The sequence below is a fragment of the Rhipicephalus microplus genome, chromosome 2, assembly GCF_043290135.1.
Source record: "Rhipicephalus microplus isolate Deutch F79 chromosome 2, USDA_Rmic, whole genome shotgun sequence".
Lineage (NCBI taxonomy): Eukaryota > Metazoa > Arthropoda > Arachnida > Ixodida > Ixodidae > Rhipicephalus > Rhipicephalus microplus.
In genome coordinates this window covers 127763386-127778755 of record NC_134701.1, presented here as the reverse complement: position 1 = coordinate 127778755, position 15370 = coordinate 127763386, and the positions used below count along the sequence as shown (strand labels likewise).

Genomic DNA, 15370 nt, shown 5'->3' with positions numbered 1-15370 from the left:
GCCACCAAGCCGTAATACCTAATGAACCAAAAACTATATTTTTTTTCCTTAAAAGGTGACTTTGAGGATTCGTACTTTGCAGTGAAGAGTTTAATTTTCACTCGTGCCTTGACGTTAGCCACCAATCAGATAACCTCCTTCTAGTTAAGTCTACCCGCTTAAAGTTTATTTTGCCCTCCCAGTTTCTAAACCCCAGTGCTTTGAAAAACTCTGCGCCATCATCCTGAACTATAGGGTGAAGCCCTTTACAGAACAATATCAAGTGTTCGGCAGTTTCTTCTTCCTCTCCACACGCACTGCATACTGCGTCTACCCCTTCGTATTTGGCCTGATATGTCTTGGTTCGCAGTACTCCCGTCCTGGCCTCAAACAGTAGAAAACTACCCCGAGTATTATCATAGATCCTTTCCTTGGCAATTTCCGGCTTAAAAGTTCGATAGATCTCTAATGCGGACTTCTTAATCATGCCCAATCTCCACATGTCAGTCTCCGTTTCCTTCATTTTCTTCTTAACCGATAGTGCTTTTTGGTTTGGCCACCTGCTGTTTTCTAAGTATTTACCAGTCAACTTCCTGGTTCGCTTCCTACATTTTGTATCGACATTCATCATGTACAAGTCGCTGAAAACCTTCCTAGCCCAACGCTCTTCCCCCATTTCTCTCAATCGCTTCTCAAATTTTATCTTGCTGCTAGCTTCCCTGCCCTCAAATGATGCCTATCCCATATCACCTTGTACTCCCTGATTTGGTGTATTCCCGTGAGCTCCTAAAGAAAGCCTACCTATTCCACGTTGCTTAATTTCTCATCTTGCTTGAACTTCTGATCTCATGCACATTACCGCATTGCCGAACGTCAGCCCAGGAACCATGACCCTTTTCCATATTCCTCTAACAACATCACACCTATTGTTTTCCACAGTGCCCTATTTTTCATGACTGCTGCATTCCTGTTACCTTTAGTCGTCACGTATATTTCGTGTTCCCTCAGATACTCGGTCCCATTGCTTATTCATACGCCCAGATATTTGTAATTTATCTGTAAACTCTAGCGTGACCTCCTGTATTCTAAGCTCACTACTTTCCTTGTCAATGAAAATCATGACTGCTGATTTTTCCTTACTGAATCTAAAATCTAACCTATCTCCCTCATTACCACAGATGTCCATCAATCTCTGCAAATCTTCCTTGTTGTTGGCCATTAGCACTATATCATCTGCGTACATTAATCTGCGTACATTAATCTGCGTATCATCTGCGTACATCTGCCTGATCAATACGTTTTCCTTATTTGACTAAAGAGAGGTTGAAGGCCAGTCCACTTCCCTCTAATTTTGCCTCTAATCCTTGTAGGTACATCATGAATAATAAGGGTGACAGGGGCACCCCTGCCTATGCCCCCGTTTTACCTCTGCAGGCTTGGATACCTGTTTTCCCACTTTATAACTACCTTGTTACCTTTATAGATACCCTTTAAAAGATTAGTGACTACATGCTCCACGCCTAGTGTGTCCAGTATTCCCCACAATTCCTCTTGAACCACGCTATCGTACGCTCCCTTGATATCCAAAAATGCTAGCCACAGGGGCCTGTGTTCCTTTTCTGCTATTTCGATGCACTGCGTCAGTGAGAACAGATTGTCTTCCAACCTCCTGTGTTTCCGCAACCCATTCTGCAGTTCCCCCAGCACCCCCTCATCCTCTATCGACGCCTGCTGTCTTTCCTTTATGATCTGCATCGCCAGCCTGTAGACCACTGATGTCACTGTTATAGGTGGGTAGTTGTTTATGTCAGCTTTGTCCCCCTTTCCTTTATAGATCATGCTCATCCTGCTAAGTTTCCATCCATCGGGAACTTCACCATCGATTATTATTGTGCTCACTGCCTCTCTCAAAGCCTGCTTAGACTTCGGACCTAATGTCTTTATCAGCCTAATTGGAATGCCATCAGGGCCTGTTGATGTATTACTAGGAATCCTTTTCTCAGCCCTTTCCCACTCTTGTTTTGAAAATGGAGCCATTGCACCACTTGATTCGTCCTTGTCTATTGTGGTGCAAAAAGTACTTCTTTGTTGAAATTTTTCTGTCACCCTTGTTCTTATATATTCAATAGCTTCGTCCCCTTCTAGCCTAGCACCTTAGGCTGTAGTTATAAAACTCTGCTCTAGGCTCGTCTCATTTCTTAGGGAGATTAGATGGTTCCAAAATTTCGCAGCTGCCTTTCTATCTTTTTTATGTACTTCTGCCAGCCACTGAGCTCCCTTCCTTCTAATCTTTTCATTGATCAGAAGGGATGCATCCCTTCTACAGCTTACAAAGGTTGCCCATTTTCTTTCAACATCATCTGTCGGTTCACCCAGCTGCTTAGCATGCCCGTGTTCCCTCAGAGGCTTCCTGACGTTTTTCTGTGGTTCTCTCAACTTCCTCATCCCACCTATCTTGGGTTTGTGTCTTCTTTTGCGAGGTGACTTGTCAGGTGCCTTAGCAAGCTCTAGCTCAAAGAGTGTAATTAGATTCGTGTATGTCCACACTGTCTTATTATCCTCCGTGATTACTTTCTCAATTTGTTTAGTGGCTATTGGAATTTGCCTTCCTAGATAAAAATTTTCCTGTAGTTGCTCATCTTGTCTCCTTCCCACTTTCACTGCTCTTCCAAAACTTAGCTTGATACGTTTGTGATCGCTACCCAGACTTCTGGAGCCACCTTCATCTATGTGCATTCCCCTGATCTTATCATACATCCTATGTGACATCAGTGCATAATCTATCGTCGACTGAAGCCTTCCTACCTCCCATGTTACTTGCCCTTCACACTTCTCGGTACTGTTGCAAATGATCAAATCAAGCCTTTCACACATATCCATAATCATTTTGCCTGTCGGGTCGGTATACTCATCTATATCTTCTATGTGCGCATTCTTGTCTCCTAGTATGATTATCTCGCACTCTCTTCCTAACTCCTGAATGCCCTTTGATATACACTCTACCATTGCCTGGTTTTCCTCTCTGGCCTTTGCTTCCGTCCACAAGTACACAAAACCAAGGAGTGTCATTTGACCTGCCACTTTCCCTTTTAGCCATAAATGTTCCTTGCACTCCTGCTTGACCCTTTGCCAGTCTGTACTTTTATGAATGAATGCCCCAATACCACCCCCCTTTCTGCTGCCTTCTGTTCTATTGCAATGTTCCCACGCGTAGTCCGGATTGTTTGGAGGTTGTTCCATGTCCCTGAGATGTGTTTCTACAAAACCGTATACCCCCGGCCTCTCTTCCCTTAGCTGTTCTTCTATCTCTTCCCACTTCAGCCTGTTCCTACCACCCTGCATGTTAATATACCCTATGTCTGAATTGGCTCGGCGCTCGTGGCTACGTCTATTTATGCCCCGGACTCTACCTAGCTTAGATATTGGTGCCACTTTGGAATAGTATCTGTCCATACCACCTGTCGAAGAGTCTCCCTGGCTGTTTTCCTCGTTACTAGCTATCCTGCACCCCGAAGGGCTCGCTTGCCCCCCAAAAAAGCTACTGCGCGTCCTGCAAGTCGCCAAACCACCTCATGACCTAGCCGCCCATCAAAGTGAATTCTGTCTCGTTGAAAACCCCCCCACTATGCATCTCTCTGTTTATTTCCACCACCTCAAAAACCTTTCTCTCGACTCATCCGCCATATCTCTTGGTTTGCGTTGACCACTGCTCTTTGCAGGTTGCTATCACGCACCGGTACCTCCGGTATCGTGCATATCACTACCTGTACCTTAGGAGAAGTGGCGCGCATGTCATCGACGCCTTTCGCCAGTGTGGCTGCTAGTCCTGCTGCATCTTCATTTAGGACATCGTTTAAACCGCCTCAAATAATCACGAGGTTTCGTCTATCAGCTGTCGTTTTGAGCTTTGCGCTCGCTTGCCTCATGACTGCTTCCAGCTTGCGTCCTGGGAATGCCCCTTTTGCAACCCTTTTGTCACCTCTTACCCTCTCGTTGATGGCTTCTGTGCATCAATTTAAATTCGAGTCCCCGGCGATTATCACATGCTGTGACTTTTCCACTGGAGCGTTTTGCACCTGGGGGCTACTTGCACCTGTGACGCCGCCTGCTTTGTTCCCTCCCTGCCCCACCACTACCTCGCTGAAGCTGGGCCTTGCGACAGTTGAACCGGCTAAACCTGTTTTTTCCAAACATGCTTGCTTTTCCTTCTCCACAGTTCTGGTTGCCAGTTCCCTACTGTTCTCTCGGTAGGTCGCTTCTTTGTTCAGCTTCACTAGCGCTTCCTCGGCGGACTTCAGTCTCTCTCCCATTGCCCTCGTTTTCTCTTGCTCTGTCGCCAACGCAGTCTCGAGCTCGGCGATTCTCATCAGCAGTTCACTCTGGGCAACCATCATTTTCTCCATTTTTTCCTCGACCTCACATGGCCTACACTTCGCGTCAGCCTCTTCTCCATCCGCTTCTACGCTTGGGTCCACTTTCAAACCCACTCCACATCCTGAACACTATACAGTCTTTTAACCATGCCTTTCTGACACCAATTGTCCCTATACTCGATAATTACTAAACTTGAGCCCTGCACTTCGAAAAAAAAGAAAGAAAGTCTAAGCTCTACTACAAAAACTTGCGTGTTCTATGTACGCGCACCTCCCCCACGGGGTAGCAAAAGAAAAAAAACAACAAAAATTCAAACACACACACCCGCACTAACTAATAAAGACCTGGTGACTGGCCCCCGAAAAAGCCGTACCATAAAATAAGTGCTACGAAGATTTCAACCGCTGCCTTATAATTATAAAGACAAGCTCAAAACATGCAAAAACACTTATCTGCGCAGTCGATCCGGAGCTCTCAAAAAAACACGTCCATCCACCTTGACAGCCCGAATGCGACCCTGCTGCAGCGCCTCTGCCGGACCCGGCCTGACTTTCCGTCAGCCTCCGTGGCTCCAGGGCTCATTACTGCGTTCTGCGCGGATGGCCACCCACGACGTTGAATGACGCAGAAGCGGCGGCTGCGGAGAATTTCACGGGAGACACCGAGTTGCATGGAGACATTGAGACTCGTTCTGGACATCGGGTCATCAGGTACTAGAAACCGGGGCAATTGGTTAGGCCGAAAACATTTCGGCACAACACTGCAAACTCCGGACGATGGCCATTACAAACGCGCGCTTTGTAGGATCATTGGGACCATTGTTCACCCGTAATTCACGTGTCTTCGGACAGCTCGCCCATCTTTCTCTCTGAGGCTTGAGCTTGTGTATTCTTACTTGCTCGGCTTTGCTTGGGAGAGGGTATTCCACTGGTGTGGGCCGCAGGGGTGGCCATAGAAGCTTACACACACCGACTGACAGAGAAATGTGTGTGTCAACAGTGGCAATTGGTTAGGTGCCACGGAGGGGTGCAGTCGGGTCCTACAAAATGGTACTACGGAACGGCCATCGAGGAGACACGATGCGATGAGCTCAAGATGGTAGAGAGACGGAATGGAAAAGGTAGACAACGGTGTGAAAAGATAGCGATGAGAGTCGATGAGATGAAGACTGAGGCAGGGATGGTATGACGAGATGACGAGGAATGAAAGTTAGAGATGGGAAACGAGGAAGCGAGTGATTGCGGGATGTTATGAAAGAAGATTAAGATGGAAATCGCTGAGAGAGACGACGAAGACGACGAAGTCGATGAAGACTGACAACACGGACCATTCGTGAGACGAACTTTGTGCACCCTATTTAGACGAGATCTGCAGGCAGGGAGGCGGCACGTTGAGACATTGTGTGGTTTTATTCATTGATAACTTCATCATTTGTGTCATGTGTTTTCTTTATATATGCATACCCTTGTATTGTTGCAGTTACTTTCTTTATGTGCCTGCCCTGTGTCGAACGTCGCGAGTGTCAAAATCATGCGTTATATTTTGTGTAGTGGTTGATGTACGCGGGTATACGATGTTTGCAGTTATTAATAAATTAAATGAATCAGTAAACAGGAACAGGTCGTAGCGACTTCTATTTCCCGGCCCCATCACGAATTCCTGTGTATGGAAAGTAGTTGAGACGCCTAGCCAAGAGGGAACCGAGAAAAAGGGTTGAGCGTTCTTCCACATCTTTTGCGATCAGTGGCGTAGCGGGGACGTCTCACAGTCATGCATGCACTGTGGATTCATGGCATCATGGAAGCTTATGTACACATATTAGAGAAAACCTACAGGGTATCCCCATCCACCATAGTCCTGCATAAGGAAAGCGACATAATTTCAATGAAGAAGGGTGTAAGGCAGAGAGAAACAATCTCTGCCATGGTATTCACCGTGCGTTTACCGGAGGTTTCACGGCCCTAAATGGGGAAAAGATAGGTATAACATGTAAAGAAGAAAACCCTAGTAACCTGATATTCGCTGATGACATTTCATTGATAAGTAGCTCAAGGGACTATTTGTAACTCATGATTATTGAAGTGGAAACGGATGGCAAAAATTTGGTCTGAAAATTATAATGCATAAAACTACAGTAATGGGCAATACTCTCGGCAAAGAACAGCGCTTTGAAATAGGTGGTCGGACACTGGAAGTCATAAAGGAATAGGTCGACTTAGGACAGGCACTAACCGCGGAGCCTGACTATGAAAAAGAAATACCTAGAAAAACAGAGATTTGGTGGAGCACAATTAGTATCATTATCATCATCATCATCAGGATGACTACGTCCACTGCAGTACAAAGGCCTCTCCCTTGTTCCCCGAGTTAACCTGGTCCTGTGCTTGCGGCAGCCAATTTACACCCGCAAACTTTTTAATCTCATCTGCTAACCTAACCTGCTGTCTCTGCTTAACCCGTTTACCTTCTCTGGGAATCCAGTTTGTTACCCTTATTGACCAGCGGTTATCCTTTCTACGCACTACATGCCCGGCCCATGTCCAGTTCCTCTTCTGGATTTCAACTATGATATCCTTAACTCCCGTTTGTTCCCTAATCCACTCTGGTATCTTCTTGTCTCTTAAGGTTACATCTACCATTTTTCTTTCCATTGCTCGCTGCGTCGTCCTCAATTTGAGCTGATTCCTCTTTTTAAGTCTCCAGGTTTCTGCTCCATAGCTAAGTACCGGCAAGATACAGCTGTTATATACCTTCCTCTTGAGAGATAAAGGCGATCTACCTGTCATTATTTGAGTGCTTGCCAAATGTGCCCCACGCCATTCTTATTCTGCTAGTTAGCATTGTAAGCATTCCGCAAGCATTGTCAACTCTTGAATAGCAGTCCAGCACTATCCCTCAAGAGGAAGGTACATAAGAGGGGCCCCTTAGCGGCACCTAACTGCGGATCAGAAACATGGAGTTGCTCAAGAACGGTTAAATATAAATTGAAGAAGACAAAACGAGCAATCGAGAAGCTATGATAATCAGGAAAGATCCAGTAAAAAGTAAATCTTCCAGTAATTTTATCACTTGGCGGAACTTCATTTGGTTACTGCCACAGAGATGTATGCTCCGCTGTGTTTGATTACATCAACGCAACTAAGAGATTACCGTGCTAGGGAACCCCTACCTTTTCAGATCTTTAGTTTATAATTCGTAGTTACGTCTTTCAAAAACAAAAGATGGTTTGACCGCTTGCTCAGCAAACATTTTTGTTTTTGGTAGTAATATTTTGAGCAACTTTTTCAGATTGGCTTCATTTTCATTTTAGTTTCATTTAAGTACCCTGCCGGCCGGTTCTTGGCCCATTCCCCGTTGTGGGTAAGCGCCATCCATCAGAGGTCATCAGCATCAGCATCAGTAATAAGGGCATCTTTTTGTTCTACAAGAGTAATGGCCAGCTATCTCGCCTTCGTTACCTTGCACTATCGCCACACGCCCGGTCGTTTCACGTCATGATCAACATTACCGTTATCAACGTGACATAACATTGTGGGTAAAAAAGTGGCCAGCACTGAATTTTCAGAAAAGAAGCGCTAGCGAGTCAGATGGTGATTATTATAGTGGGACAAAAGGACACCCCTTTCACTCAGATCTTTTTTAGAGTGTAGATATATCCTTAGGCGCCAGGCTGTGAGCAGAGTGGGTCAGGCAACTAATTGAATTTAAAGATATCGTTGATATAAGGAAATTAATGTGGGCCGCGAGCGTTACGTGGGGGCAGGATAGCCACTGCAGATCGCTGAGGGTACCTTACTGAATTCTCAGTTAAGGCGAACGTGCTAGGGGGACACAGAAAGTTAGGTGAGCTGATGAGATTAGGAAGTTTTCAGGTACTACATGGCATCAGAATGCACAGGACCGGGTTGATTAGCCCTGCAGTGAGCATAGTCATGCTGATGAAGATGGTGAATGTGTATTTGTTCTGTGATTATTTTTATTGTTACTACTATTAGTAGTAGTAGTGGTATTATAACCATTGTTTTTAGTAGTAGTATAAAGACATACCAACACCGGACAAGGCTTTCCCCTAATACGTTAAAAAGGGTGTATATTTTAAAGGGCATGAACTAACCTTCGCAAGCGAAAAAAAAATGAAAGATGTTCTTGTTCTGCCCCCACTGATGCCAAAGAGCCGCTTCGCTCATTGTCAGTGACCTCCAAAATGAAGTTCGGTGAAGTAGTGCATAGCTCGGGCTGAGAACAGTATTTCAGCAGAATAAATAGATGTGCGAGAATAAAACGTAATGCGATGAAGCATGATAATAGGAAGATGGTCGCCTTAAAGGTTACTCACCGCAATATGTGTTCGTCGTACGGTCGCGTCGCGCAACACCAGTTCAGGTATATATCGACCTAGCTATGCCTAAATTTCACAATGAGCATAACATTTAAGTCATGGCGCACATTACGTGTATGTCGTTGTTTTCATGTTCCCACCTGTCATATTGTTCGTCATACAGTCACGTCACGCAATGCCAATCTTTCGGTATATCAAGCGGTTGCAACAGCCACAAGCTCACCGTGAGCGTGGCATAGAAGTCATGGCGTGCATACATGACATGCATATCATTATTTTCTTGTTACCACCTGTTATTTATTTTCATGATAGAATAAAGTTACGGAACAATGGTTTTGCTTCATACGAAGTAATTTAAACGGCCACAATCGTCCTGATACCATTACATGTAAATCATGCCGTCCAAGTCGCGTAGCCAAGGAGTGGAACACCGGGTACGTTCATTGGTTGTGCCAGGCTCAAGTATCTTCAGTGACTGCTTGATGTTACGCGGTATAGGCTGGTTCATCCGATACTCTTTAACGGAGCATTCATGCTGCGCACCGGGGACAGAGCTGTTTGAAAGAGCAGTTCATGTCAAGATAGCGGGTAAATTACTACGAGTGGATTTTTGCGTGGTGTTCGTTTAAAAACTGGGGTATACAAAGCAGACCAGAATGAATACAAGAGACAAGAGCTGACGAAGCGTTCAGCAAGAGTCCCCACAACACCAAGTCCACATTGCTCGGTTGTATGAACGGCCGGCTGCCCTTACCTAATCTTCATCTGTGTTGAACTATTCTTCCTTCTCAAGAGCGAGAAATAGTGGTCGACTATAGGTGAATAACAAGCATGCAAAACCTTTTGATTTGTAACAAGGGCGTGAATGAGTACCCTACATTGTGATACTAAACGATAAATTTGTAAATCCCTTGACACACTAAACAAAACTTGTAGAAAAACTCTCCTTAGGCCAAATCATTCTACTGTAATCGAGTGCGACGTGATAAATAGGGTGCACAGAAATAAAGCATTCTCGCACGCAGTATAGAAATTTACGGCGCTAAGAGTGTAATGGGTTTGTTTCCTAAATAATCACGTGACTGTTAGGCAGCGTTGAGAATACAGAATTAGTTCACAAGAGAGGAAATGTCACTGAAAAAGCGTCAAGACGCAAACTAATCTCACATCGAAACCTTTGCAATGGCACATTGAACAGAAGGAGCATATTCTGTAAATATCGCAACCTCCTTTATTCTGGCATTTTGTAAGACAAACGACGAAAATTGGAAATGTTTCTCCGCGCTGTTTCTAGATAAGAGCATTCTAGAATTGTGTCAAGCGTGACAACATATATGGAAGTGTTTGTCGAAATAACGAACACTTGAACCATGTGCTTCCTTAGTTGCGCAGTAAAATGTACAAAAGGATTTCACACGCTAGCCTTTCTCGCCTGAGCAGCACTTTCACAAAATCACTTTCCTCAAAAGTAGGGTATCTTCAAAAGCCCTCACCAAGAGTGCTCTGCCAGGTCATGAAGCTTTATTTTGCTCACTCTTGAAGTTTCTTGTATAATCAACCGACCCTCCAAAGCGCTTCTCTATTTCCATGGCAACCGCGAGGCATAGCCTGTCGTTTCCTCTCTTCGCGACTAGCTGGACACACAAGGGCAAATTGTCCGCCGACTTCATGACAGGGCACACTGTCGCGGGCACCTTAAACAGATTAAACAAAGCTGTCATGCTGATTCCATCGAGAAATAGAAGTTCCTGATTCTGAAATGGGGCAGCGCTTGTGGCTGCTGGCAAGATCAAAACTCCGTCGTCCCCCAGTATTTCTTCGAAGCGGTCGCGGGTGTTCTCTATTGCAGTGAGTACGGCTTCGCCCTCCTGCGTCGTACGGAAGCGGCCAATCAGCGTTGTGAAAGACGCCATTAACGCGACAAGTGTGTGCCGACCAGCCCCAACCAGGTAGTAGAGCAGTTCGACGAACGGGTTGAGCCCGCCGGGCCTGTACATCTCGACCACGGGCTTGGTCCCTTTGATGCCGAAGATCTTGGAGAGCACGTACATGCCAAACCGTATCTCTGGCAAGCACAGCCGCTGCGCCTCGAGTCCATGCGCTACCTTCAGGTGTTGAATGACCTGTGATTGGTGGAAAGACAAGAAACATTTTGAACGATGTGACGTACATTGATTACACTGCAGAATCAAGAGGAATGGGAAGCAGAAAGTGGAATATGTTTCAATACACCAAAGCAGCAAGAGATCGAAATACAATTGATTATAGCACGAAAGTATTGGGAAGAACTAAAAAAATGGCATCATCCATTTCAGGAAAGAGGAAAGGGGCGTAATCAAAGTTCCCCTTGACGTGTACACTCAGCAGTTATCGCTAGATGGTCGTGATCCCGTTTCGCTGCGAGAAATTTTCTCGTGTACATTTTGTCGGATGTTCACTGACGTGATTGATATGCGGTGTTCAACGTTCCAAAACGACGACGTGATCAGGAAAGACGCCGTAGTAAAGGGCTCCAGAAATTTCGTGTTCGATGTTCGTATATCAGTCGAAGCAATAGCTCAATCTCACCACCACATCAAGCGGGTGGAGCAGCGCACAGAACTAAAACTACATGGAAAAATACAAAAAAATGACACCTATTCCACGGCCCACTATACAATCGCTCTACGAGTAGTACTTATTTATATACCCACAAGCCTTTGAATGTCGAAGATACGCATGATAAGGCCACACTCTGTCTGGGGTTGAAACAATAGCCATGCCGTTTACTAAAGCTTAGAGGTATTCAAGAAATACAACATTAAATGTATTTTTGATCATGCACTATACGCGAACCAGGCATTCTATCTTTAACGTAATCAGTGTCTCTGTGTACGTACCCGTGTCCCTATGCTACATATGTCAAAATTATTGGCCCTCATTTCATCAACTAAAAAACGCACAACCAGACTGATTACTGCAAGTTGGGCGGATTGGTACTGAGTCATGGTTAATTTTCGTGCAACATACACACGGATGAGAAAAACAAACACCAGGGAAACAAACTAAGAACTGATTTATTGAATACAACATTTTTTTTATTTCTTCGAGCCTAACAAATGCCCTCGCCGGTGGTCCTGAGCCCCCACGAGACAAAACTAAAGATTTCTGTTCAACAATACATCATGAAAAAAATAACACACTAACAAAAATTTGCGTTGAACGTCACGTATCTGTAGCAGGATTCATGCACGTGCCTTTTTGTTATTGTTATTTTTTTAATGTAGTGTTGAACAGAACTCTCTGGTTTTTTGTAGTGGGTGTTCAGAAATACTATTGCGGGGCGTTAGTTAGTCTCGAAGATATAACTGCATTTTGTTGTATTACACAAATCAGTTTTGAGTTTGCGCCCCTGATGTCTGTCTTTTCTCGTCTGTGTATATATTGCGTGAAAAATAGCCAGAGTGAGTAGCGTGGAGCTCTGCTGTGTAGCTACCTTCCTGAAATATACTCATCACACTTGTTTCTTTTCAGTATTCTTGTGTGCCTTGTGAATGCCTGCTGAACCTACTTATCATAATGGGTATCCATGTTCTTAATCGTGAAGAGGATTCCGCCTCGCTCTGTGATTTACAAGCCTCTTACAAAGTCATTATCAAACTTCGGACCATCGTGTTTATGAAGCTTCGACACCCCCCCAACGTGTAACCTGAACGAGCAAAACATTGCCTCGCCTTTTAGGAGCTTTTCGTTTCGAGAAGTCTGCATTAGCTTTTCGTTTGAAATGGGTAGTTTACAATGTTTTTACGGTTCGGACAGTTATCATACTCTGCGTTCTTGCGCAGACTTTATTATGCTCACTGTGTTTGCCTACCTCCGTTCGTGCGTGTAACTGTGCTTGTCTGTGTGTGTGGGCGTGTAAGGGGGCGTCAAGGTCCAATGTGTAATTGTTGCGGTTATTGGCACGGAAATATTCTTGTAAAGCAGCTCAATAATCGGTGGGCTATGCCATTCACCTAGGTTTCACTCTGTGCATACATCAAAGTGTAAACGTTGTTGTCCATTTGCTTCTCAGGAGATGTAATGAAACACACTTCAAAGTATGTACATAGATGTTTGATATAAGTACTTACCAGTCTAACAGCCTGACGAGCATCGGTTGTCACGCGACTGATGTAAAGGCTGCCTTCAGTGTCCATGTAATACAGCTTCAGGTTCTTAAGGTTAACCTGCATATTAATAATTTTATGAAGACGAAAAAATAAATTACACTATAGCAGGCAATAGAAGTTAGGACATTATCAGTGCTTATATATTCGAACAACCAGGGTGGATCGTAAGAAGCAGTAAGAAGCAGAGGAATTAGTCATCCTACGAGTAACGACAGGGAAAGTAAGAAAACCCCTAGAAGGAATGCAAAGAGGCAAAGCCGCTGGCGAGGATAAAATAACAACGGAAGTGCTGAAATATGGCGTAGAAATTATGTTAGAAAAAAGGTCACAGCTTTGCCGCACAGGCAAACCAAGGGACGCAATAACAACAAATTGGAAAGCAGATCGAAAGGTGCCCCGCACTTCTCACGCACAAACGACGCACGATACTTACTCACTGATACAGATGCACGCGAATAAGCGTCTCAGTTTACTTCGCTGTTTCTGAAAAGCGCGCAGTTTTCGCAAAGGGAGACTGCAATGATTGCAGTGACCTTTGACAGCCCGGTAACTGCAACAAAATCGTTCCAGGTAAAGTCGAAGGCCAGCCAAGATGTACGCTCCTCCTCTTCTTTCTCCGCCCCCCCCCCCCTCACGAGATGAGGACGTGCGAGGTAGCATCGCTTCCCTCCTCTAAGCAGGGCAAAATACGCGTGAGAGATTAGAGTGCGCGCCGCGGCACGATGTGGTGACGTGTGCTCATTGCGCCATCTTGCTGGTAATGCTGAAAATACGATAGCTCCCCTTGAGATGCCCGTGAGCTGCGGTAAGTAATAGATATAAATAGCTTGCCATTTGAACGGAGATGAACGTGCTCCTCGGTGGCTCAGTAGTTAATGCCTCGCACTCACAATTGGAAGACCCAAGTTTGATTCTGCACGTCAAAGTATTTTTCTGTTTTTTTTCTTGCTTGCACTTTCATATATATAGATACGTATACATATACGGTTAGTGACGCCGACGCCGGTGGCAAAATACAGCCGGGAGTGTCCATATAGTTGCTATCGCAATGAAACTGACCACCTTATATACGAAGTAGCTCTTGACAGGAAGGGTGCGAGGATCTTAGAAGAACATCAACATCAACCTATTCTATAAGAAAGAAGACGTCAAGGACCCAAAAATTACAGGCCGGTCAGCTTACTCTCCGTTCTCCAGAAACTATTTACAAAAAATAATTCCTAAAATAGAATTACGGCACAACACAGTTCAATCAACCAAAGTAGTATTTTGTGCAGGCTACTTCACAATAGACCATATTCGTAGTATCAATCAGGTAATAGAGAAATGCGCGGAGAAAAACCAACCTCTATACATTGCTTTAAAACATTACGAGAAGTCTCAGCCGAGACATCGGCAGTATGCAGGCATCGCGTAATCAACGCATCGACGAACCCTACATAAACATACTGGAAAAATCTACGGTGGATCCATGGCCATCATAGTTCTTTAAGAAAGCGACAGAATCCCAATAAAGAAGGATGTAAGGCAGGCAGACAAGGTCTCTTTAATGCTATTCACCGCGTGTTTACAGGAGGTTTCGAAGGCCCTAGATTGGGAAGAAATGGCGATAAGAGATAATTGAGAGTATCTTAGTAACCTGGGATTCGCTGATGGCATCACCTTGATGAGTAACTCAAGGGGCGAATTACAGCTCAATAATACTGAACTGGACTCGTAAACCAGAAAAGTGGGTCTGAAAATTTATATGCACAAAACTTAAGTACAGGGCAGCAGTCTCGGCAGAAAACAGCACTTTGCGATAGGTGGAGAGATACTGGAAGTAGCAAAGGAATATGCTTTTTTAGAACAGTTAGGGATCGTGGAGCCGAATCATGAGAATGAAATTAGCAGATAAATAAGGATGGAGGGGATCACATTCGGCAAGCATTCTCAAATGATTAATGGTAATGTGCCACTAACCATCAAGAAGAAGGTAAATAACAGCTACTATTGAGCGGAAGCCTGGATGCTTACAAAGAGGGTGGCGCTCAAATTGAGAATCACGTAACGAGCGATAGAAAGGAAAATGATAGAGGTAACCTTAAGAAACAAGAAGAGAGTACAGTGGGTCAGGAAACAAACCATGGTTAAGGATATCGTAGTTGAATCGAATTGAATTTGAACTTTGTTCTCACAGTCATAGTCTGAATTGAAGGGGCTAAAGGCTGTATACGGCTGCCTAACAAAGCCCCCTACCCATATATTGCCCAGGGGTGAAAAAGTGCGGAGCATGAGAACAGACAGATAACAATAGATGATCAAAGTACGGCACACAGGATACAGCATACAGTCAAAGAACAGTAAGTAAAATAGCTATACTCAGTACACAACAATAATAACACAGGTACGGAAATGTTTACACGAGTCCTGACGATCAATGGTACAGAACGTTATAAAAGAAATACGTAGAAAAAAAACAAATGGCAATGGCACGATATTAAGGACGGATCAGAAGCTAATCAAAAGGTAATCTTTAGCTTTTTTT

General features: G+C 44.5%; 1 protein-coding gene across 1 annotated transcript in view; it reads right to left on the bottom strand.

Moving 5' to 3' along the window:
- Nucleotides 1-9900: 9900 nt before the first annotated feature.
- Nucleotides 9901-15370, bottom strand: part of LOC119170742 (fatty-acid amide hydrolase 2-A) — a 29183-nt gene continuing 23713 nt past the window's right edge. The window contains exons 6-7 of the mRNA XM_075886793.1: nt 12805-12900; nt 9901-10815 (exon numbers count right to left, since the gene is read on the bottom strand). Of these exons, the coding sequence (XP_075742908.1) occupies nt 10204-10815; nt 12805-12900 (708 nt within the window). The 3' untranslated portion in view covers nt 9901-10203. The remainder of the gene's footprint in view (nt 10816-12804; nt 12901-15370) is intronic.